At 36.1% G+C, this 24,961-nt stretch overlaps 1 protein-coding gene across 1 annotated transcript in view; it reads left to right on the forward strand.

Annotated features, from left to right (window-relative positions):
* PCLO (piccolo presynaptic cytomatrix protein) overlaps nucleotides 1–24,961 on the forward strand; it is a gene marked incomplete at both ends in the record, with an annotated part of 357,904 nt that overhangs the window by 154,856 nt on the left and 178,087 nt on the right. Inside the window, 2 exons of the mRNA XM_084279271.1 lie at nucleotides 11,658–12,878; nucleotides 19,612–24,667. Coding sequence (XP_084135397.1) covers nucleotides 11,658–12,878; nucleotides 19,612–24,667 — 6,277 coding nt within the window. The remainder of the gene's footprint in view (nucleotides 1–11,657; nucleotides 12,879–19,611; nucleotides 24,668–24,961) is intronic.

The following is a 24,961-nucleotide window of genomic DNA, read 5'->3' on the forward strand; positions in this document are numbered from 1 at the left end:
GTGAATTTGACTAGCCAAGGTCAAAACTGTAGTTCCTCAGTTAAGGATTAAAAATTAAATGAAATGAGAGTGGATGGACCTAGGGGTAAAAAACCCCAGAAGAACCAAACCTTCTATTCTTTTAAGTATTTTCATCCTCCAAAGCATTTCACATGTGTAGATTAGCCACTTCCACTTACATTACATTGCATGCAGGTCCCTCTTCATACATAGGACTATTCATGCACTGATAGACTAAACAGGAGAAAAAGGCACACAGATTTCAATCTGTTTTAGCAAAGACTTTTGGTTTTGCAAAGCATATTGTTGAAATTAACTACACATGCTGGTTTTGGTATTATCTGGTTTGCAAGAGCAAATTATGTATATTGGTCATCTCTGTATTGCTATTGGGGATGATCAAAATAAAAAAGATTTTAAAGAGAATGGTTGAGCTGTTATTAATATAAACCACTAAGGTTCAGCTGAAAAGGTTGTATTTATCATCAGATGTATTGACTGAGATGTGAAAGATATAATGAGACCAGGGCACCCTGAAAAATTAAGAATATTTCTCCTTTTTTTGTACAGAATTCACTTCACCTAGTTCCATGGCTAAGTCCCAGTTTGAGAACAAAAACGATTTTTCTCTAAACTCTCCATAAAATGTCAACATTGAACACAGGACTGAAAAGCTCACAAAGTCTTCAGGGAATGGAATCGTTTGTTGTTTAAGTGCTATACGTGACACTGGACATTCTGTCAGTTCAGAACAAATAATAGCAGTGATGGGATCGGCATACTCACACTCTCTGCTGACCAGTTGTGTGGGGAATAGTGAGTGATTCAGCTGCTAGAAGGCATGGGAAACAGTAATTCTTACAGACTGTTACAATAAAAGGCACAAAGGAGCATACTAGGACTACTCAACATCAACACAGAGCCAAGAAGCATTACAATGACCTAGCATGTTTAAAGCTGATAAACCAGTTTGTAAACAAACAGTTATTAGCAAACTGTCTTATAATACAATTATTACTTCAGACACTGACACAACCTCAGATTTCTTCTATCTATATAACCTAAACAGAATAATTACAGTAATACTGTCAAAGCAAGTTAAAAAAAAATGTGAATAGAGGTAATACACTGCTATTTAATTAGTCCACAACAGCGTATTCATTTGTGATGGGTGCAAGTAAATTGAATTTTTTATTTAGTCATCTAATTGGGAATCTCCTTAAAAGAATCTGTGAAAGAGAATATCATTGCAACAGCTGCCGTCTGACTATGTCAGATATGAGCTGAAATATGATTATGATTGTAATTATTATCTTCTTATCCTGGAAGCAAATACTGAATCTCCAGTGTCTTTTGTGAGTGGAAAGCGAGATACCAAAATAATTGGAAGATGCTGGGATGTACTTTGTGGATTGGCAGACTGCTTAATATAAAGATGGTATTTTTGTTAATATATAATGAAAGAAAAACTTTTCACATATGATTTTCATGCATATTTTGTTGTAAAAGTCAATAATAACAAATATTTTAAATATTTAAAAAGAAAATAAAAAATAAATCTAGTTCATGCTAGTTTGATTGGCTTCTTGGTTTCCAAAAATTGTGGGTTTTTTTAAGCAATACTGTGAATACCTGTGACTACTAATATAGCTTGGATTATTGAACATGTATGTTTTTCTTCAAGACGAGGAAACTGGTGTAAGAATAGATCTGTTACCTCTGTCAATCCTCTTAATTTTTATGACGTTTGTAACATTGAAAGAAGGGTACACTGATTTGAGGTTATAGCGATAGGTTCTTTCTTTGATTAGAGGACAGCAGGTAACTGAAGGACTCTGAAAAAAATTTAGAGTGCTATACTTTAGCAGTATAGAGTAGGATATATATTTTAATGAATAGAAATAGAGAGAGAATGAGTAGAGATGATAGTTGAGTAGAGGTGGAAAATCAAGAGAATATTTATTATGTGAGAGATTTTTTTAACCCTCCTGTGATAAAATATTAACAGACATTCCCAAATTTAATTTTATAGATTCACTAATTAAAACATTCAACCCATATGCTTACAGGGTATTATTCTATATGAATTAGAGATTAAATTTATATTGTTGTAACTCCTGGAGATCTTTCAATGGGATCATGATGGACATTGCAAGTGTGATATGTAATTGTCTAAATAAGCTACAGTCTCCGAAACTTTTCCGTGCACAGTTGTAAAAAAAGATTTATTCTGTTTTAGATAAGGTTTGTGGATTTTCATTGTAATACAGAACTTCTCAAAGTATAGACAGATCTTAATCATCCCAAGTCCTCTGAAGTATTGAGGCTCTTCTTTTGCCTTTGGATGATGCCCATACACATTTTGAGTTTGTTTTTTTTGTTGCTGTTTTTTTTGTTTTTTTTTTTTTTTTTTTTTTTTTTTTTTAGGTTGGTAAAAAAGATACAGTCACCAGAGGCAGTAAAATGCTTCATGGGGATTTCTCTGTTGGAGTAAGACTGAGGAGGAAGGCTCATTCCTTTGCTTTGGGCAATGACATCCCTAAGCTAAACCTGTCCACACAAAGGAGGATTACTAGTCATCTTGTTGTGACAGTGCATGAAAAAAACCCAACAAACACGATAGTGCAGATCGATGCAGAGTAAACCAAAATACAGTAATGTACCCTCTCTACAATTAAAAAAAAAAAAGTTTTAGACCTTTGCTTCCTTTGCATCTATGATGACATACACACTAAAGATACATTTTTGTACATTGTCAGCATAATGCTAAGCCTCTAAGGGCCTTCAGCAAGAAAACTAAAGGAAATTAAAGTATACACAGACTTTATAAACATGAAATCCCATTATTTATAAAATGTAATGACTAAAATAAAAATTCCGAAACAAAAGAGCAGTTGCTAAATTGACGCAAAATGTGAGCCTTTTCTGAAGGCGCTGAGATATATCTTGAAGTAAGGTAAGGACATATGCATTTCAGAACTGTAATCACTGGAGGAAGTAGGTCATCCTTTTGTTGTCATACGCTGTATTTCATCTGCTGGTAATTGAATGGAATATTCAGCAGCCCCAACCCTATTAAAATTAAGGAGCAGATAATTCCTGACACATGGGAGAAACACTGATTCCTCTACTTTTCTGGTAATCTGTGGCACTATTTACAGCTCTCTTTAACACTTGGTGTGGGAGAACAATAAGAGATTATTAGTGAAAACAAACCAGCTGACAGATTTCCAGAAGTGGTTTTTGTTGGTTTTTTTTTTGGTTGTTTTTTTTTTTTTTTTTTTTTTGTCCCCTGGAGCCAAAGCAAAATCATAGAATCACTGACTGATTTGGGTTTTAATGGACCTCAAAGATCATCTAGTTCCAACCCATGCCATGGGCAGGGACACCCTCATTAGCCCAGGTTGCCCAGAGCTCCATCCAAACTGGCCTTGAACATTGCCAGGGTGGGGACAGCCACAGCTTCTCTGGGCAATCTTGCCAGGGCCTCACCACCCTCACAGGGAAGGATTTTGCCCTTCTAAATTTGCCCTCCTTCAGTTTAAGGCCATTACCCGTTGTCCTGTCATACTGTGACCTTGTAAACAGTCTCTCTCCAGCCTTCCTGTAGGCCCTCTTAAGTACTGGAAGGCTGCTGTAAGGCTCCACAGAGCCTTCTCCAGTCTGAACAAGCCCAATTTAGCCTGCCATGATAGCAGAGGTGCTCCAGCCCTCTGATTATCTACGTGGCCTCCTGTGGACTCTCTCCAACAGGCTCGTGCCTTGTACTGGGGAACAGAATTGTAGAAAGATACAGGACGTTAGGAATAACTTACTGGTTGTTCTACCACTCTATAAAGTAGAACTTTTTATTTAAGATTTTAGATTTTGAAACCTTCTGACAGAATAAAATATTACAAATTCTGGTGCCATGATATTGTATTTGTTTTTAGCGTATTCACAGAATCACGTAATGGTTGCAGTTTAAAGGATCCTGTTGAGGTCATTAGACTTTCTTTGACAGAATGACAAGACAGAGAAGAATTTCTTGGGATGTACAGAGATGGACTATTTGGTACCTCTTACACTGTTTTGATCAGTCTGACATCCAAGATGTGTTCATTGAGAAATTCAGAGTATCTGAAAATTTCTGTTAGTGAGCAAACGCAAACTTGAGTGGAAGGCATTAAGGAGGGAGGAATAGAAAAAGGAGGGGAAAATCCAAACTGTGGTTGTATGTCGTCACCACATTCAAGATAAAGGCTCCAGAGAAGATTTTGGGGCTAACTGTTCACTCAGTGAACTGGTCAACTGTATCTCATTGCCATCTCTTCTCCCAGATCTTTACTCTTTTCTTATTTCTTGCAGTTTCTTCCAGGTCAAAGATCAAGATGATAGTCACTAGATCAGATATAGACATGAGTAACTGGTTTAATCAGCCACACTCTTGCCCTTTAGTCAGTGGGCACAAGCAGGCAATTTTGAAGTACCTTTCCTTTTGTCTAATATCCTACAATAGGTGAGATGAACTGCCTTCTAGGTGTTCTTGATTTTCTCCATTCAAGGTAAAAGTTACCACCTGCAATTATAAATACCTACACAGTACACATCCACAGTTCAGTGGAAATCCTGCTTTTTCGCCTGCTTAGGAAGTGCTTGCCCCAGTGTTTTGAACAAGCTACAAATAAAATTTAACAGCCTAAAGAATAAGTGTTCAGTTAGACTGCACTGAATAACTTTACAGCAATTCCACTAAAGTTGAATTTATGTGATTTGAACACGTCTTCTAATATTCTGGAATGTTTCTTTCTCCTTCTAAAAACATGAAATACATCGCCTTTACAAGATGCTAGAAGATGCTTAAAGCAACTGAAGGGGGAAAAAAAACCCAAGATGTAATTTTTAAGGGATTTAATGACAGTTTTACTCCAAAACATTTTGTTCTAAAGACGGCAAGCTAAAATGGCCGTCAGAAATTTAAGATTTCTTTTATTAGAACCTCTTTATTTCCTTCAAAAATGATTAGAAATCCCAGAAGACTGTTGGCTGCAGCAATAGAATAAAATAGATTTTACTTTTATTGCTGCCCATCAGACACAAAGTAAAAAAGTGAAGTGCCTTACAGCAGCATGCAGAAATGGCAACCCATCAAGCAGACTGTATGCTAAAGTATCACAGTTCAGAACAAATGCCAGAACTGTCAGTGGCAATGCCTATTAACAGGGAAAGGTTAAGTAACATTTTTTTGGCATTTATTTGTTCTAGGTTTCTATTCAAAGTTGGCATAAAGGGAAGTAAGCTTGATTATATTTTTAATTTAATATTAGTTGTACCTTCTAAACACTGACTAAAGTCTTTTGAGAGTTTTGGGTATATACTATAAGTGACCTGTATAAGCCTGGATAACAATCATTGCAATAGCCATGTGAAGCAACATCTGGGATGAATGCAGGAAATATGTCTATTGATGCAAATTTATCTTTTGACATCTGGTTTGCAGCCAGTATCTTTCCACCTATATATAGTATTTGTGGAATTCATTTCCCTAGGTTAAATTAGCCATATTCTTCTAACCTCCAAAAATCGGCCACCTGACTAAGCATTTATTTATACATCCTTTCTCCACTTGAGTTGAAATCCAAATCCACATTTAAGACCCTATGTGACATTTTAGACAAAATTTATGTGTTTAAATTCAAGAGAATGACCCTGGAAAACTCCCTGTGACCTCCACAGGCCCACAGTAGCTATGAAAACCTTTTTATATTTTCCTAATTCTCCACAGCATAAAAGCTCAACTCTGGATCCTGCCTCTGCTAAACTGGCTTACCTCTTGCCTAAGACTCTTTGGATAGAGAAGGGTATAGAAGTTTTGTATTATATTTAATATACTCAACACTTCAGTGAGGCCCTTGAATGCTCTCTGTTGGTCAGGCAATCATCAGTCAGGTTGGGAAGCATCAACTTCTGCTCCTTGGAACAGACCAAACAAGCATCACTGTTGCTGAGTTGGTGTCATTGACAGCCTGCTCCAATGCCTAGCAACCCTCTCTCTGAAGTTTTCCCTAATATCCAATCTCAACCATCCCTGGCATAACCTGATGCTATTTCCTCTTCTACTATCACTTGTCACTAGTGAGAAAAGGTCAGCCCGCGCCTTTCCACAACCTCCTTTCAGGTAGGGAGCAATTAGATCTCCTCTCAACCTCCTCTTCTCCAGACTAAACAACCCCAATTCCCTCATCTGCTCCGTGTAATATTTATCTCCACTCCCCTCACCAGCCTCATCGCCCTTCTCTGGACATACTCCAGCACCTCAAAGTCTTTTCATTTTATCTACAAGGATACCACATGTTTTGTTGCTTGTTTAAATTTCCTTTGCAGAATTTGACTTAGTTCAGTTTTTAAAAATTGTTTCCTAATCTTTTATCTGATCTTCAAGATGGAGTTAGCTATGTTCGTCAGATTACTTTTCCTCTCAGGGTGGGCTCTTTGGTTGCTTTTTCTATTAAGTGGCTTAGGCATATGAGATCTTGGAAATATGCTGTTCAGGTTTGTGAAATTAAGAACCAAATCAGTTAAAAATAAATATCCAAGGTAAAGCTGTTTTAGAACCTCAGATAAACTCATTTATGTTTATTCTGCTTTCTAAGAAGTATGTTCAAATCTATGCTTAATAAAAAAGAAGATGGCAAATTTGATCAATAAGAAAAATGTTTTAGTGACTTCCTGCATTACTCCTCTCCCTGTGTTGTTTTTGAGGTAGTTGCAGAGAAAAATCATGGTTTTCTTGTCATAGATAAGTTCATGGTTTTCAATAATGAGCATATTTTTTGATAAAGATCCTGTTTTTCAATATGATTATTTTAGACAGTGAAATCAGATGTTTCTTCATTTTTCAGAGATTGATTTCTGAAAGCTTTTGTATTCCTATGTTGATTTAATGAGCAATGAGGAGGAAGAATTAGGAAGGTATAAAGATATGATCTAACCATGACAAAGGGAGTGGGATCTAAATGAAACTAAAGCATTTGCCTTCTGAAGTAACTTAGAGATCTTTTACGGGACGAAGCATTTGTTTTCACCCTCACAAATATGTTAAGTATTTTGAGTTACTTTTAGTTAGAGAAAACCTCTAGTTTATCCCATTAGTGTTTGCAAGAGTGGGTAATGAATTTATTAGCATACTGCAATAAAAAATCCTGGACTGGCAGGCAGATGGAAGGATTGACCTACTATTTTCAAATTGAAATAATCTAAGGTAGTGGTATGTGAACACGAAAGAAAAGGAACTGAAATGCCAGACCTCTTGCATGACAGCTGAAAAACAGACATTCACAATGAATGTTAGATGTATGCCCTTTTCAAGATTACGTTTTTTTATTATGAAACTGAGTGAAGAGAGAGAGAGCATTGTGGCACAGCTACTTAGTTCTGTCCAGCGATATGAGGCTATAAGGACTGCTGAAAACACAGGCAGAGAACCATGGACTGAGAACGTTAAAGCACACTAGTATCCTGTTTAATGCCATTAATAGTTCAATAATGCCAAGTCAGGAACCAAAGGGTGTGAAGAATTCTGTAAAGAACTAAGAAGATTTATCTAGTGAAGGCTGCTGAAAGAAGATGATGTCCATTTCACAAGTCCTAATAAATTTGGGTTGACAGGCTAACTGAAAAGATAGCCTTAGGGAAAAGCTTGCATTCAGGGCATGAGGTTAACTAAGGAAAAGACAAGTTTAAAACTGAGGCATATTACTTCATGGTACAAAATTTGATTTTACAGAGAACCATTCTGACACAGAGTCAGGAGCTCGAGGACTGGTGGTATAAGAAGATTTTTTAGGTTCTTTTGTGATCAAATATCCTTATGATTATACAAACTTGGATTGGAATTTAAAACACATAGCTTGGGAGAAGTATTTGCTATGCCTATATAGTAACAGTAAAAAAGAAAGTGCTAAATAGACACAGAGATAACGAAAGTCCAAGAGGACAATGGCAACATTCAATAAATCATTGTGAATGTGGACAGTTCCAGGTCATTTCACTAGCATCACTTGCGTCAGTGTGGCAGGAAGGCAAGACTGGGACAAGACTCTTGATAAGTTTTAGTGCAGTTTGCAAATTTGCTTGCCGTCACCTTCACTTGATCATGTAATTGTCATTATCTTCCTTTTTAAGAGGCTTCTTATAGTATGTGTTCAGCACAAAGCAGAGTCTTTGAGTTGGAACTCCAGGAAAAGAAACTGAGTAGGTGAGCAAAAATTGAGAAGGGACAGTCTTTGGGTAACTGTTTTGGATTTTAAATACTTCATACTATTACAAAAGTCACTGAAGTTATTATAGGAAGCTCAAAGAATTGAGTCTGTGAAGGATTTAAATGAGGGAAAGTGACTGGATAAATCCAAGAAAGAAGTGTGTGAGCAGTGAGTAGGCTGCAGCTGAAGAAGTACTAAACTACATAACCAGCAGAGCTAGAAGAAGTAATAAGAGCCATATGTAGATGTATTAGAAAAGAAACAAACTTAGAAACCCTAGAAACCATATATGAATATGCTATAAGGAAATTAATGGACATTATGTCACAAACATATGGCTACAGTGAGAAGAATGCATGCATTTAATGTATAAAGTAGCATGTTCTTTAAGAATATCTACACATCATGTATATGTAATTCAGCAAACTCTTGAGCCATGGATTATTCCATGGTAGAATAAACTTAATTATGATTTTAGGAAATTAAAGTTGGTTAAGGCTAGATTCTGAGAAGTTTAATAACATTTAAATATTATCCTATTCCCATGCCTTTTGCTGACAGAAGCCATATTAGCACAAATAATAATGGTATTATTTCTGCTTACATTGTGAAATGAGTATTTGCCAGGCTGATTGGAGAAGGCAAAACCTGCCCTTTTCTAGTGAGTTTAAAAGCTTTTGGACCCTCCAATAAATATAATAAATATAAAATAAATAAATTTAATATAAATATTATCTATTATAATTACCTAGCCAACTTTCTTTAGTGGTCTTTACAACCTTTATGAGAAAAGTCAAGGATACTCTGAAATTTCTGTATTCTATGTATGTTAAATGTTATCTATTATTTTTAGTTACTTACAGATTCCTAATGATAGTTACATCATGATCTTCTGTGGGCCAAATTTGTTTCCTGGTGTATTACTACTATTTTAAGTTTATGAAAGACACTTCAAAACGTACTTATAAAAAGGGAGGAAACTATAGTAAAAATTCCAGATAAATCTCTAACAGATATTTTTTTAAAAAAGGGTTATATTTTACACATTCTTTAAAAAATACGGGATTTAAAAAAAATATTATTATTTATTTCTTAATTAGTGCTTTCAAGACAAACAAAAATGTATTTGGAAAACTTTAAGTTTTATGAGGGAAGATAATTTTCCCTGGATGATTATGCTTTGATAGGTTTTTTTTTCTCCCACAGAAGACCCAAACCTAAATTATATTTAATAGTTCCATACAGAGCCCTGTTAAATTTGGAGTTCCAAAAGGTTCAGTAACTATTAGGGATTTCACTGCACTTGGAAACTGCTGATTCAGCTGATAAACTCCATTTATTGAGATAATGTTGCCAAACACTTTTCATATTAATTTGTGTCAATTACTGGGACTCACTAGTTTGGTCGATTCCTATAAAAGCAAAATGATGAAGATGCAAGGTAATTGTTAGAGTACCTCAATGATAATATATGCATTTTTGCATTTCTTGTGCCTGACACAAAATTTGTCAGGCAAAATTATTTATGCATTAGATAGATTCTCCTTAGTTGCATTTCAACAAAATCAGCCCACATGAGCTTTTTTTTCCAACCACATGCAATTCTCATTTCATCCAATTCTTGTAATTTATATTTCACTTAATAGCTTAATAAGCTATTTTTTTCAAAAGTGCAGCATCAAAGAAGTGATGCAATATTAAAAAAAAAAAAAAACAACAAAAACCCAAGATAATTGTAAACCTGTATGACAATAGGATTTGGATCTGAAGTATGCAGATAGCCTTCACAGCTTGGGCTTTTGGTAGATTTTAGGTAATTCCAGAGAGTGTCTAGATAATTTCAATATGCCTTAATTTCTAGATACAAAAAAAATGACAGTATCCTGTGCATACCTATGTATGCAGAAACTACTAAGCACCAACGTGCTCAGAAATATCCTTGTCGGCATGTGAGAGCCAAGCACATGAGTTCCATCATTAGATATGAATAGATACATGCCTCATTTCTGGTTGATGGTCTCAAAAAGCCATTTGTAGTCCTATCATGACCAATCCTATGCTGGCATCACAGAGTGCTAAGTACTCTTGGTAGGAACACCTGCCAGCGCATTTGTTGAAGTTGCACTGAGAAAGGTAAGCTACATGGAATCAGGACAGCAAGGAGTCTGAGTGATACACTCATGTCATTGAGGCATTCTTTGCTGGCAGGGACAGAGCTGAAGTTCCAGTCTCTTTTTTAGGTGTTACCTCATTTATTGCTCTATTACTTGTTAATATAAACTGCATAAATGTTTCTGGGGTTGCACACTTTTGCCAGCCCCCCACTTCTTCTGACTAATTGCCACATCTTCTGCACAACTGGTTCTATAATATTGGTATGTTACTGATAAGACATCGATATTGTCCTAATATTACCAGCAGTATTACCTTTCCAATGACTAATAGAACAATTTTGCTCTGTGTTTCATTTGCTTCATATTCAGTAGGTCACTAAGTTCTCTAAATCAGAGAAATGCAAGAACTGAATTTCTTGGACCTTCCATTGCCACAGCAAAAGAAGTTAAAACCAAGCATACAAAGATTTTTAAGGACAGCCTAGATCTCTCATCCTCCAGTGAAGCTCATTTTGCACTAGTGAAGTAGAGCTTTGTTATCTCAGCTAGTTCCAGAACATTCTTTCATTTTTTTTACTTTTCTGTGTTTAAAATTTCCTTTTGCTACTCTAAAAAAAACCCTAACAAAAAAAACCCAAACAACCTATACGCCAAATCCCACTGGAAACAGTATGATTACTCCTTTCATGTAGTAGCTAGGCAACTGGCAACAAGCTCTTTTGCACAGATACACGCATTTGTCCTTTTTTAAAAATATATTTTCTGGGAAGAAGAGTAAAGGGAAAAAGTGGCAGCAGAGATTTAGCAGTAAAGAAAACAGGTGATCTTCCTTTTGGTTTAGAGCCATATTAAAATTATGCACTGATACATATACACAAATTCATGAGGGGAAGGTAACTTCTGAGGAGAAACCCAGAGCCATGAGTCCTAATTCATCTCCTTTTACTCAGTTTTAGAGTGAGCTGGATTAGATTTAGATACATTAAAAAGGCTTTAAAAACCAATAGGTGTTAGGAATATATAAGCAAAGTTTTTATATAAAGGTCATCAATACTTTGGAACAATGTAATTGGTGTTAGTTTTCACAGTGCATTTTTATATTTGTTCTGCTTGGCTTTCTGGAACCTTTAATGCTTCATTTCTGTTGGAAAGGTGTTATGGATCTTCCTTTAAGAGCAGCAAACAAAGAAAATCACTTTTCCGTATGCATAGCATTTAGATTAAAAGTATTCAACTGTATCACTTGAAAACACCATATGATTTAATGTTTTCAAGTAGTAACTTCATGTTTGTTGTATCACAGGTACAGGAATGGCTGTGCTTAAACTGCCAGACCCAAAGGGCAATGTCAGGACAGCTTGGGGATATGGGCAAGATGCCACTTCCAAAACCAGGCCCTTCACAACCAGTATCCAAACCACCTGCTACTCCTCAAAAACAGCCTGTGCCTGCTGTCTCACATTCCCCTCAGAAGACTTCCACACCGCCTACTCCAGCAGCAGCAAAACCGAAAGAAGAACCAGGCGTTCAGAAGGAAGTTCCAAAACTTCAACAGGGGAGACTGGAGAAAACATTGTCAGCTGATAAAATCCAACAAGGAATTCAAAAAGAAGATGCAAAACTTAAACAGGGGAAACTTGTCAAGACACCCTCGGCTGATAAAATCCAACGTGTTTCTCAGAAGGAAGACCCAAGACTCCAGCAAACAAGACTGTCAAAGACATCCTCATCTGATAAAATTTTGCATGGAGTCCAGAAGGAGGATACAAAATTGCAGGAGGCAAAACTGGCAAAAACATCCTCAGCTGATAAAATTTTGCATGGAATACAGAAGGAAGACATAAAACTTCAAGAAACAAAATTGGCAAAGATACCTTCAGCTGACAGAATTTTACACGGAATTCAGAAAGAAGACCCAAAACTCCAACAAATGAAAATGGCAAAGGCATTATCAGCTGACAAAATCCAACCTGCAGCTCAGAAAGAAGATGCACAACTTCAGGAGGTCAAATTGTCAAAGGCAGTTTCAGTTGATAAAATCCAGCATGGAATTCAAAAAGAAGATATAAAACTTCAACATGAGAAAATCATGAAAGCTTCATCACTGGAGAAAATCCAACATGAAACTCAAAAGGAAGAGTCAAAACTTCAGCAAGGGAAATTGTCAAAGACACTTTCAGCAGATAAAGTTACTGCAACAGTAGGTTCAGATCAAAAGAAACTCCTAAGCACACTGGAAGAAGATAAAAAACCTGTCGTCCCAGAAAAGAGCACACCACTTCCAGAGGACAAACAGGAACAAGTTACAGCTGAGGCTAAAGACCATGTTGCCAAAGAGAAAGCAGAAGTTGAAACACCTTATAAGGAACTGCAAGCTAAAAAGCAAGAGGATGTTAAGAAAGAGGGTTTGGCAACTGGGATTTCACAGGTGGTTTTGAAAGCTGAAAAAGCTCAGGAAGAAATTCCTGTTAAAACACCACCCTTGCCAAGAACTGACCATGTGGAAGCAGTGAAAGAAAAAACAGTAAGTATTTTTTTTTTCTTTCTCCATTGCTACAATTTTGAGTCTGATCCTGACAGACCCCCTTTATGTCTTCCTGCTCTTTATTGATACTCTCTATATGGGATGATTCTAAATTATATATATCACTGACGCCCATTGGGTGAAAGTTTCTCTAGTTAGTCCATGCTCTAAATGCAACGTTTCAGTACTTCTTGCATGATTTAAAGGTTCATGCAGTTACTCATTTGAAACTAAGGCAACGTTCCTGTTTAATATTTTTTCAAATATTTCTGATTGATTTACCTGCCTCCGTAGACTTTCAGAATTTGGGAGTTTAATTGTTGACATTGGAGTATTTTCATACTTCCTAATCCCCAAAGGGAATACTCTGTGATGGCAAGGTGTGCAGTGTTTTACAGTACCAAAAATATAATAAACATTTGAGGAACAGGTGATGACTGAACACTGTATGTTCAAGTATTCAATCTTCATATCATTTTACAATTTAATTTGTACTTTTAGGTAGGGTTTTTGGTGGGCTCTAAACTCAGAAGAATGGATGAGTTTATGACAGCATGTACTAGAGGGCTGCATTTTTTAAATCCATTTTCTGGATGTGAAGTCACCAATCACTTTAGTAGGTGAAGTGAGTAATATACACAGTTTGTTGAGAAACGAAAACTTGTGGGGTTTTTGGTATTAGCACTGCAAATTAGATGCTGATTATTCTATTATAAATGTAGGAGTAAGATTAGGAAAAGTATTTATCCTTTGCCAAAATTATGTTTTCAAATATTCCCAGTCAAAAAGCTCTTTTTTGTTTGTTTGGTTGGTTTGTTTTGGGTTGTTTGGTTGTTTGGATTTTTTTGCTTTGTTTTGTTGTTTGGTTGGGTTTTTTTTTTGTGATAACCAAGATATTTGGAAAGAAAAATAGTCTGCTTTAGAAATTGTGCTGTGGAAATTGCAACTATTTTTATAAGCCAAGTTTCCTGTCTGAAGTATATCTCTTATCACCTGTTGTATTTCCTCCTCCTGATTTTACTGAGGGAACCTCTGATTTATGCTGAGAGTAACATGGCCAGAAATCATCCCTTCTGGAAGAAAGAAGAGGGACATCTAAGAAAATCCTATATCAATTTGATATTTCATATCAAACATTAGTCGTTATTGTAGGACTTTTCAAGAAGAATAAGCTTAATTTTGTTACTGAAATATCACTTCTGGGGATTTTTTAAAAATCGTATCAGAAGCCTAAGAAGTAGATTTTGAATTTTGTTAGTGTTGTCTAAAATTTAGAGGGATTTTTTTCTGATGAAAAGCATTTGTAAAGGAAATTTTTATCACATACTAGTCTTAGTCCTGTCTGGTCATTTTTATATTCTATGAGGCGGTGAAAGCATATTTTTATCTGCGCAAATATATTGTATTTCATCTCTGATAGCAATAGATTTTAATTGTAGATTAGTTAGTGATTTCTACAATGGCACACATACATATTTCACTGTTTTTTCTCTTATATTTTACTTCCTCCCACTGCCTTGTAATTAAAATCAGTTAGTTCTAATGGACTGCTTTTTGACTTAGCAAAATAGAAATTATCTTTCGCTTTTTATCAGACTGAAGCACACTTAGAGTTTGTAAAGCAGAAGTTTCATGCATTAAAAAAAATCAACCTCATAAATATCTCCTTTTATTTATTTTTTTTTTTAAATTTAGAACACTATGAAATACAAATCAGAATCGAATGAAAAAGGAATAGGTTTTTTTATTCCCTCTTCCCCCCACCTTGTTTTTTTTTGTTTTGTCTCCTTGGAAAAATCCTTAAAAAATAATAAGCAGAAGCTCAAGTTGTATAGAAGTAAAGATAAACCTGATGCCTCACCTAGCTTGTACCTCATAAAAATAACACTTGTTTTTTTAAAAGTTTATTTATTGAAGTAATTTAATGTTCTCTGTGCTGTACTTCAAACATTGCAAGATACAGTTCTTCCCAAGAGAGCATGTGACAGAAGTGCAAGAGGAGATAAAAATTTTGGTATCACACATTGATTAAATTTCAGTGGGCAAAGGGAAATATCTAGACATAGAAAAAGGACAGAATCATATGGAGAATGTCAGACAGATATATTATTAAATAGAGATGCAAGGGAAAACCTAATACTTTCTGCACTTGAAAAACTGCTGATGCTATTTTATATTCAAATCCATGTACATAATAATTGCTAAGTCTTGTAGCATTCCAATGAGATAAGTAAATAATAGTATCCTCACTTTTTTCACTAAAAAAAAAAGACTCCAGCTAATTCCTGATACATGGAGATGCTAACGTTCTGATCTAGTACAATCAGTAGAATAGTACTTTGAAAATGTCAGATATCAACTGAATTTTGAGATCTGATGTACTTAGAAACAAAAGTAACTTAAATATGGAAGCATTTTAAAATATTTTGGTCTCAAGCAATGATTTAAGGTTATACTAAACCCATTTTTTCCCTTCAAATAATTATTTTTTCAGTAATAATAATTTAAACTATAATTTCTTCAAAAAGATTTTAAAGAATAAAATGACTTTGCTCATGATTTACAGTTCCTTTTCCTGAGAAACTGTCTTGTAACTCTGTCATGTACACAGTGGCAGTTCGCTGTTCTAACTATTCCTAGAAATCTTGGGTGGTTATGACATATAGTTTGTCAGTATAAAACAATCATCTTGGAACTCACGAATTAACTTCTGAGTAGTTCAGCATATCTATTTTAACACATTGCCATGGTGCAAATTTATGATATTTACAACACATCAGGTATATTATATAAATGCCTTTATTACTACTTTCTTATGTTTACTAAGGATTAATCATGTTTTCTTAGTTGAGTAATCAGGTAGATATTAATATATTGCATATTGACTTCATTATTCTAACACATGCCATTAATGACAAAACATAGATCAGGGAGCCAGTTTAGGGAGCAAAAGGCTTATCTGTAAGCATTTTTTCTGGACACAAATAAAATGTTTAAACAATCTAGTGAACAAAAGTAGTCGTTTCTCTCTCTGAACTTTATATATATACATATATATATATATGTAGTCTTCATATCTCTATTTCTTCTATAAACAGAATGACCTTTTAAAAATCATGAGTTCCTTTGCAAAATAAAATTTCTGTTCTGTGCAACAGAATGCAATCTTGCTAGCTAAGAATAATTTTAGAAACTGACAGACTTTTTTTTTTAAATCACAGCTTTCTTTTAATAGAGTTCTGATTCAACCTGATAACCAATTTGGACTTTTTAAAGCAAAAGGTTTTATAATTTCAATTAAGAATATTGAATACAAGGAAGTGTAAGAATAAATCATACTTCTAAAACAAACACTTCTAATGCAAGAGTTTTATGATGTATTGACACCATGTAAATGCCACTGGAATAATTAAAAAAAACCCATCCTTTGGTAGATATTTTTTGCCATTAGTTAAAGAGCTTGCATTTTCTTTTTTTAAACAGATTTATCAGCCTTTCATTAGTCTCCTTGTTCCTTGTGTCTCAAGGAGATCCTCCCATCAATGTCTGTATGAGCTAAACTTACCCATTGTTATAAACTCACAGTAGGCAAACTTTTAGAAAAATGTCATTCAACTGCTCAAAAAGGTCCAGTAATTCAACATGCATCAAAATAATTTCAACTTTTAAAGAAAAGGCTGTGTGGAGTTCTTATTGTCTAAAATACATTTTTCATTCTTCAAGAATTCTTGAATATATACATGACCCTCAGCAGCCTTGTTTCTGCAATATTTTGTTACTAATCTAACAAATCTTGTCTTTATGGTAAGTTTAAAAATTGTCAATGTTGCTGTCTTTGTGTATATGATGGCCAACCCTATAAAAATGAAATTAACCATCATTTAAGAATAGGTATAGCCAATTGCAATATCCTAGTTCTTGGGTTTCAGGGAATATGGGGTAAAAAGCTGGAAGACCCGCTATTATTAATTGTAAGTTACACATGTATGGTCTGGAAGCGTGATGTACAGGATGATTTTTTTGTGATATATCACAGGGCAGACAACTTTACATATAAAAGGGACAAAATATTTTCATATTGTGGTAACCGGAAAAAGAATGTTGAATTTTCTCATCACTTTTATCTCTAATGATAAGAGAAGACCCTCCTTATTGTAGGTCTTTTTCTTCTCCTTACTGTACTAATAGAAGTCTTTCCCATATTGAGTTTCCTATAATTCATAGTACTGGTGTTATGTCATACACCAGGGTTAAACAGGAGAGCATGCAATAGATGACATTCATTGTCATCTCCTCCGGTTTGGTAATTGAGTAGATACAACATATTCAACTCCCAAGATAATAGCACCATTCCAAGTAACAAAGACAATAGCTAAAGTTGTTCCATGACCAGGTATTGTCTACCTATTTCTGAGCTTGACTGGTTAGTTGACTCCTTCAGTGGTTGCTTTACGAGTCACTGCATCACTCCATCTCCCCATGGAGAACCAAGATCTGACAGATTCACTTTCACTGGTGGACACAGTCTGTCCATCAATGCCTAACCACCTGAGCTTGCACAATTTTGCATTTTCTGGTAGTTCATTTAAATTACTCACAGTCTGTTTTGTTTAGTATATAAGTATGAACATACTGGAAATAAAATAAAAAATAGCAATTTAATGTAAAATCTGTAAAGTTGGTGAGGGGATTGATATTTCTAGATTAAAATTTTCTGTGGTTTTAATGAAATGTGTATTTTTTTTAAAAAAAGTAGCCCAGTAAATTCCCCTTAAACAGTTCCTTCTTTATTGAAGGGAACAAAAATGTAAATATAATATACAAACCCTAAAATTTTAAACTATAATTAATTTTATGAAGAATATATATAAATCTGTCATTAAGAGGTGGACAATATCCAAGAATACTTCTTTCAGAATAACAACGCTGAAGTGTTTAAGTGGTGATGACTTGCCAATGTTGTTTGGAGTACTGTGGGTTTGTCCATATTTATGTATTAATCACAGCCTTATCATTATAATTGTCTTTAGTTTTTTTTTAAATTGCAATGGATTTTTCTCTGATATCAGATATTTGGGTTTATCACAGTAGACACAAGAGCAGTAAGACCAGATGTATTTTACATTTAAGGAAGTATCTGATTTTGCAAAGCATATAATAAATGGAGATACTTAATAAAATATTGCTTCCTATATTACTGTGGATTAAATTTTCAATAATGCAAAAAATGGGGTTTAGAAAGAAAATAACTGACAATATCAAATATTTGGTTCATGAAATGTGTGAATATACATTTGAAAATACTTGTAACAGATAGCAATTTAACATAAGTCTAAAAATACCTTTAAATATTAATTAACCATTGCCATAATTTTCTTGATATAATTATTCCATTTTTTTTTTAACTCAGCATATTGCCAAAGAAATTGACAGCTTAAGGCTTTAAATAAATGGTTTGCGGTCCTTCAAAAATCATTGACTGTGGTTAGCAAAGTTGAGAAATGCCACCTATTTGTATTACTGAGTGCCATAACAAATATGGAAATCACATCATATTATTAAAATTAGGAGACTTTGAGATGCTCATTGTCATCTTTCTAGTGGAGGTAGGAACACTTCATAAGTTGTCATCTAAGATGACAGCTACGATGTCATTTGGAAACAGCTAGTTAGTGAGAAACTTTCACTAAGTACAGAGCATTTAACCATTGAGACAAGCAGGGAGGAAACTGGTGTGGAAATACTTGTAGGATATTGTTGGTATTTTTGTTATCCAAAGCAGGAGGTAGAGGTGGTTGTCATTCAGAATGGTGTGAAAGGATCTGGAAGGTAGGAGAATGACTAAAGGTGTTTAATTAGGGATGAGTAAGAAAACATTGGTTATGATGCTCAGTGAGGTACTCTTGCCTTGTTTGCTTTCTTATTTCTTTTGATCAATACCTGATCATTGTTCTTTCCTCCCTGCTATTCCACTTCCCTACTAGCATCTTACCTATGCATTGCAAATTTACTGAGAAACTTCTTTTTTATGAGTTATTCAGAAAATGATTGTACAGTGATGTACTGCAGATATGGGGGACATTCGAAATTGCATTAAATCATGCTTCCATACTCCATGCATTCTGTTGCATGTTACAGATGTAACACTTAACAAAATGAAACTGTAGGTTCAAAATTTGAGAAGATTGACATATCACTATGCAATTATAAAAGATTAAATGGTCAAGGAGCAGATTCCAGAAATATTACAGGCTGATGTTTGTCAAGCTATGTTACTTAGTATCTAGAACTATGTAGGCAGTTTTGAAACATAGGTAATTAATAGCCTCATTGAAATTAACCCCCAAACACCTTCTCCCATGCATATGTTAATAACTGATAATAATTCGTAAGTGTTCTGAAAGCCATTAACTACCATAGTTTTTTATATTGAAAACTAGATCATCTTACAACTAATAAAATTAGTTGCCAGTGTGGACAACCATGCAAAGCACAGTTAGATTCAATTAAAAAACTCAGAATCTGTGGAACTTTTTGTATTATTGTAATAGCTTTGAACAACAAAATTAGTATTCAGTCTTTTATGGTTTAACATAATTATTCTTGGCATCACAGTTGTTGATCTGAGACATTAATTCATCTTTTAGAAAAAAAAAATCACATGTATTTAATTGCCTGGAGACATTAAGAATTTATATATATATATACACACACATATGTATTTATTTTTTAGGAAAAGGAGGATGACAAATCAGACACATCAAGCTCTCAGCAACAGAAAAGTCCACAAGGTCTGAGTGACACCGGGTATTCTTCTGATGGGATATCAAGTTCACTTGGTGAAATTCCAAGTCATATCCCCAGTGATGAAAAGGATTTACTCAGAGAATCTAGTAAAAAAGACACTATTACACAAGAAAGTCCACCAAGCCCGTCAGATCTAGCTAAACTGGAAAGTACTGTATTGTCTATTTTGGAAGCTCAGGCCACCACACTCTCTGAGGAAAAATCTGAGAAAAGCAAAGATCTTTATGAAACGTTTGGAGAACAGACAAAGGATCAATATAAAACAAAGCCTTTGCCAGTCACTCCAGAATCTTACAGTTCAGATGAGGAAGACTTAGAAGCTATACAAGGAGGTGAAGGAACCATTGTGGAAGCTGGCAAAGGAAGTGCTTCCTCCCGGGCAGGCTACAAGGAAGAAGGAGATGACATATCAGCAAGAAGACAACGCTATGACTCTGTGGAAGACAGCAGTGAAAGTGAAAACTCGCCTGTCCCAAGGAGAAAAAGAAGAGCTAGTGTTGGCTCTTCAAGCAGTGATGAATATAAACGAGATGATAGTCAGGGATCTGGTGATGAGGAAGACTTTATTAGAAAACAGATTATAGAGATGAGTGCTGATGAAGATGCCTCAGGTTCCGAAGACGATGAATTCATAAGAAATCAACTCAAAGAGATAAGTGTAACTGAAAGCCAAAAGAAAGATGAAGTGAAAAGCAAAGCCAAAGGAACAACTGGGAAACATAGAAGAATGGCACGGAAAAGTAGTGCAGGCTTTGATGAGGATGCAGCAAGACGACATTCGTGGCATGACGACGATGATGAGACTTTTGATGAAAGCCCAGAGCCAAAATACAGGGAATCTAAAAGTCAAGACAGTGAAGAACTTGCAGTAACTGGAGGAGGAGGCCTTCGGCGTTTCAAAACAATAGAATTAAATAGTACAATAACAAACAAATATTCTGAAGCAGCTGAACAACAGAAAGGTATTTTATATTTTGACGAAGAGCCTGAGCTAGAGATGGAGAGTCTTACAGATTCACCAGAAGATAGATCTAGAGGAGAAGGGTCTTCTAGTTTACATGCTTCTAGTTTCACACCAGGTACATCTCCTACTTCAGTATCATCACTTGATGAAGATAGTGACAGCAGTCCTAGTCACAAAAAACTGGGAGGGGAGAGCAAACAACAGCGCAAAGCTAGGCATCGGTCACATGGTCCTCTTCTTCCAACTATTGAAGATTCTTCAGAAGAAGAAGAACTACGGGAAGAAGAAGAGCTGCTAAAGGAACAAGAGAAACAGCGTGAATTAGAACAGCAACAAAGAAAAAGTTCTAGCAAAAAATCTAAGAAAGACAAGGATGAACTGAGAGCTCAGAGAAGAAGGGAACGTCCAAAGACTCCTCCAAGTAATCTTTCTCCCATTGAAGATGCATCTCCAACAGAAGAATTACGACAGGCAGCAGAAATGGAAGAGCTGCACAGATCTTCCTGTTCTGAATATTCACCTAGTATTGAGTCAGATCCTGAAGGATTTGAAATCAGTCCAGAAAAAATAATAGAAGTACAAAAAGTTTACAAATTGCCTACAGCTGTCTCTCTGTACTCGCCAACAGATGAGCAACTGATTGGACTTCCAAAAGAAGAAAGTGGTCAAAAAACATTGAAAAGTGCAGAAGAGGTATATGAGGAGATGATGCATAAGACTCATAAGTCCAAGCCATTTCAAATTACCAATGAAAAAGATGAAGTATTTGAAAAAGAATCTTTATATGGTGGAATGTTAATAGAGGATTATATTTATGAATCTTTAGTAGAGGATACTTACAATGGAACTATTGATAGTAATCTTGTAATGAGACCAGATGAGAGCAATGAATATATACAACAGAAAGGAAAAGAGAAAAAAATAAGAGCTTCAGAACAGATCTATGAAGAAACACAGAAAATTGCTGATCTGCCGAAAGACTACTATAGTGTTGAGACTTTACATTCTATTGTGCCTCAAGAAGATATAGTTTCTAGTTCTTACATTATCCCAGAAAGTCATGAAATAGTTGTATTAGACAACACAGTAAGTTCTGCCACTGAGGAAAAGCAGTTGCTAGATGCAGAAGCTGCTTATGAAGAGCTTATGAAAAGACAGAGAATGCAGCTTACCCCCGGGTCCAGTCCAACACAACCAACTTCAGATTTTGTTCCCACATCTGATGCAAAGGTATCTAGTGTTGGAGAAATAGTGGATAGTACATCTTTAACGTCAAGCACTACTTCAGCGATCTCAGATGTATCACCTGTCAGTAGCACAGCACTTTCTATTCCAGATGTTAAAATAACACAGCATTTTACAGCAGAGGAAATTGAAGATGAATACTTAACAGATTATGCAAGAGAAATTCAGGAAATAATTTCCCATGAAACATCAATGTTGACATACTCTGAGATATCGGAAAGTGCTGCATCAGTTTTACCTTCTGATACAGCTTCTTTAACATCATCTACATCTTCGGTTTGTACCACAGATAGTTCATCACCTATAGATAGTGCAACCACAGGTTATGTAGATACAACTGATGCTGTAAGTAAACTAGCAGATTCTGAAGGTGTCAGGATAATAACCCAAATACCCTTTACATCTACTAAAGAGTACTCTGAAGTGAGCATGCCTTATGAATCTATTGCTGGTACCACTAAAAAGCCATCTATAGCATCAGATATGGAAAGTGTGGATCAAACTGCAGTTAGTTTGCCTCAAACTGCACCTTCAGCAGTGGCAACAACAGTTATAAAACCCAAGCAATATGCACCTGATACCTTTGATGCCTCTAAAGTAGAAAAGGAAGCAGCTAGAAAGATGAAAAGTACGATAGAGACTGGCATTGTCAAAATTCATCATGAAGATTCACACAGAGAATTGGGTGTTGATATGACAAGGATTAATTTGACTAGTGCTTCATCTGAACAACCACCTGTATGTATAGTATCAGTGCCAGTTACAGAGCCTGCATCAGAAACATCTTCTGTACCTACTCCCAGTCTTGTAAGTAAGACCAGCATGGTCTCTGTGCCTTCTTCAGCTCCTGCTGTAGCATCCAAAGTATTCTCGCTTTTTAGAAGCTCTTCTTTGGATTCTCCTGCACAACCTTCTCCACCCCCACCTCCTCCTCCTCCACCACCTCCTCCACCACCATTACCTCCACCTATTCTACCCAAGCCAGCCATTTATCCCAAAAAGAAGTCACAGATTAAGACTCCAGCAGCAACAGCTCCCACAGTGGTACCTGCAGTCACAAGTGTTCCAACACTAGAGTCCACATCTGTGTTAAAGAATCATGTGGTACCTATCACAAAACCATACACCCCAACACCACCTCCAGTGCCACCCAAACCATCCTCCATTCCAGCAGGTCTTGTTTTCAGTCACAGGCCCACTGAAGTAACTAAACCTCCAATTGCTCCTAAACCAGCAGTTCCTCCGCTCCCTATATCTGTCCATAAGCCAGCAGAAACACAGCCCAAACCAATAGGTTTGTCATTGACTTCAAGTATGACTCTGAATTTGGTCTCCGCAGCTGAATATAAGATAGCATCTCCCACTTCCCCTTTGTCTCCACACTCTAACAAATCTTCACCAAGGTTGACAAAACCCTCACAGGAAACCTATGTTGTCATCACCTTGCCATCTGAGCCTGGAACTCCTACAGAAGCTATAACTAGTCAGGCTGTTACAAGCTGGCCTTTAGAAGCACCATCTAAAGAACAGATTCCCCAGCCTGTGCAACCAGTTTTTACTCCATCCATGAAAACTATGGAAATTCAAAGTATGCCAGATCAAAGTATGTATATTTCAGGTGCTTTGCAAACTATTCCTGTCACAACACAATCAACTTTCGAAAAAATACCTAGTACAAAGTCAGAAGTAGTAACAACAGAGGTAACCAAGAGCACGGTGTCTGTGGTTAAGGGTCCAGTGCCTGGTTTTGGTTTGGGTAGTGTCGCTATTACTATACCTCCTGAGCCAATACATATAGTAGATCAACCCAGGTATAGAGAGAATGGAAGATTCCATCCTTTGGGTGATGTCATAGATCTTCGCACTTTAACTAAGATGGATATCGAAATGAGAGACAGCTGTATGGATCTGTCTGCTGTTTCCATGGATGTGAGAAGACAAACGCCAGCAAGTGATACATGTGGGCGGCCAGTAAGTACTGTCCAGCCAGCTATAATAAACCTTAGCACTGCTTGTGTTGCGGATCCTTCTCTGTCTATAGTCACTGAGGCAGTAACTGTAATGACTTGCACCGCCACTGTAAACTACTCTGCCAGTACAGACAGCCTTGTGGATCTGGGACATGCAATGACAACACCGCTTCAGCTAACAACTTCAAAACATTTTGAGCCCGCATACAGAGTAACAGGCAGCCAGGCGTTCTCTGCAGGTAGAGATGAAGTGCCAATAAATTTATCCCTAGGTACTTCAACACACGCAGTGACATGGGCTACTACAAAGCCTGTTACCGTACCACCTGTTGGTGTTACAAATGGTTGGACTGATCTCTCCGCTTCTCAGGAGCCAATGGAGATTGCAGCAGTTGACCTTAGCACTACAAAATCCCACAGAACAATAGTAACAATGGATGAAACTTCTTCAGGTATTGTAACAACAGTAATAGAAGATGATGAAAAGCCTGTGGATCTGACTGCAGGAAGAAGAGCTGTCTGCTGTGATATGGTTTATAAATTGCCATTTGGTAGGAGCTGTACAGCACAGCAGCCGCCGACTACACTTCCTGAAGATCGCTTTGGTTACAGAGATGACCATTATCAGTATGATCGTTCAGGGTCATATGGCTACCGAGGAATGGGAGGTATGAAACCATCTATGTCTGACACAAATTTATCAGAAGCTGGACTGTTTGCATACAAAAGCAAGAATAGCTTTGATTATCGAGTTGGGGCAACTGATGCAGCAGTAGATCTTACTTCTGGAAGAGTTACGACAGGTCAGTATGACACAGCAGCAGATCTTTCTTTGAAATATAATTTTGATGTTCCTCACCTCATTTCAGGATGATTTTTTTTAATTATTTTTCCCCTCCTTCTGTTGGTTTGTTTTCTTTTGGACAGTGTGACAAATTATTCTGGATTACACGTGCTTTTCATTTCTTCATTTTACATATGTGTTTTGCACAGAGGTGCCTGCATGTGCCTGCATGTTCAGAAATGCTGTTTCCTTCACATCTAAAGTAGATCATTAACCTGAAGATTTGCATGCAGTTTCCCCTTCCCATTTAATT

The sequence above is a fragment of the Gallinula chloropus genome, assembly GCF_964237585.1.
Source record: "Gallinula chloropus genome assembly, chromosome: 1".
Lineage (NCBI taxonomy): Eukaryota > Metazoa > Chordata > Aves > Gruiformes > Rallidae > Gallinula > Gallinula chloropus.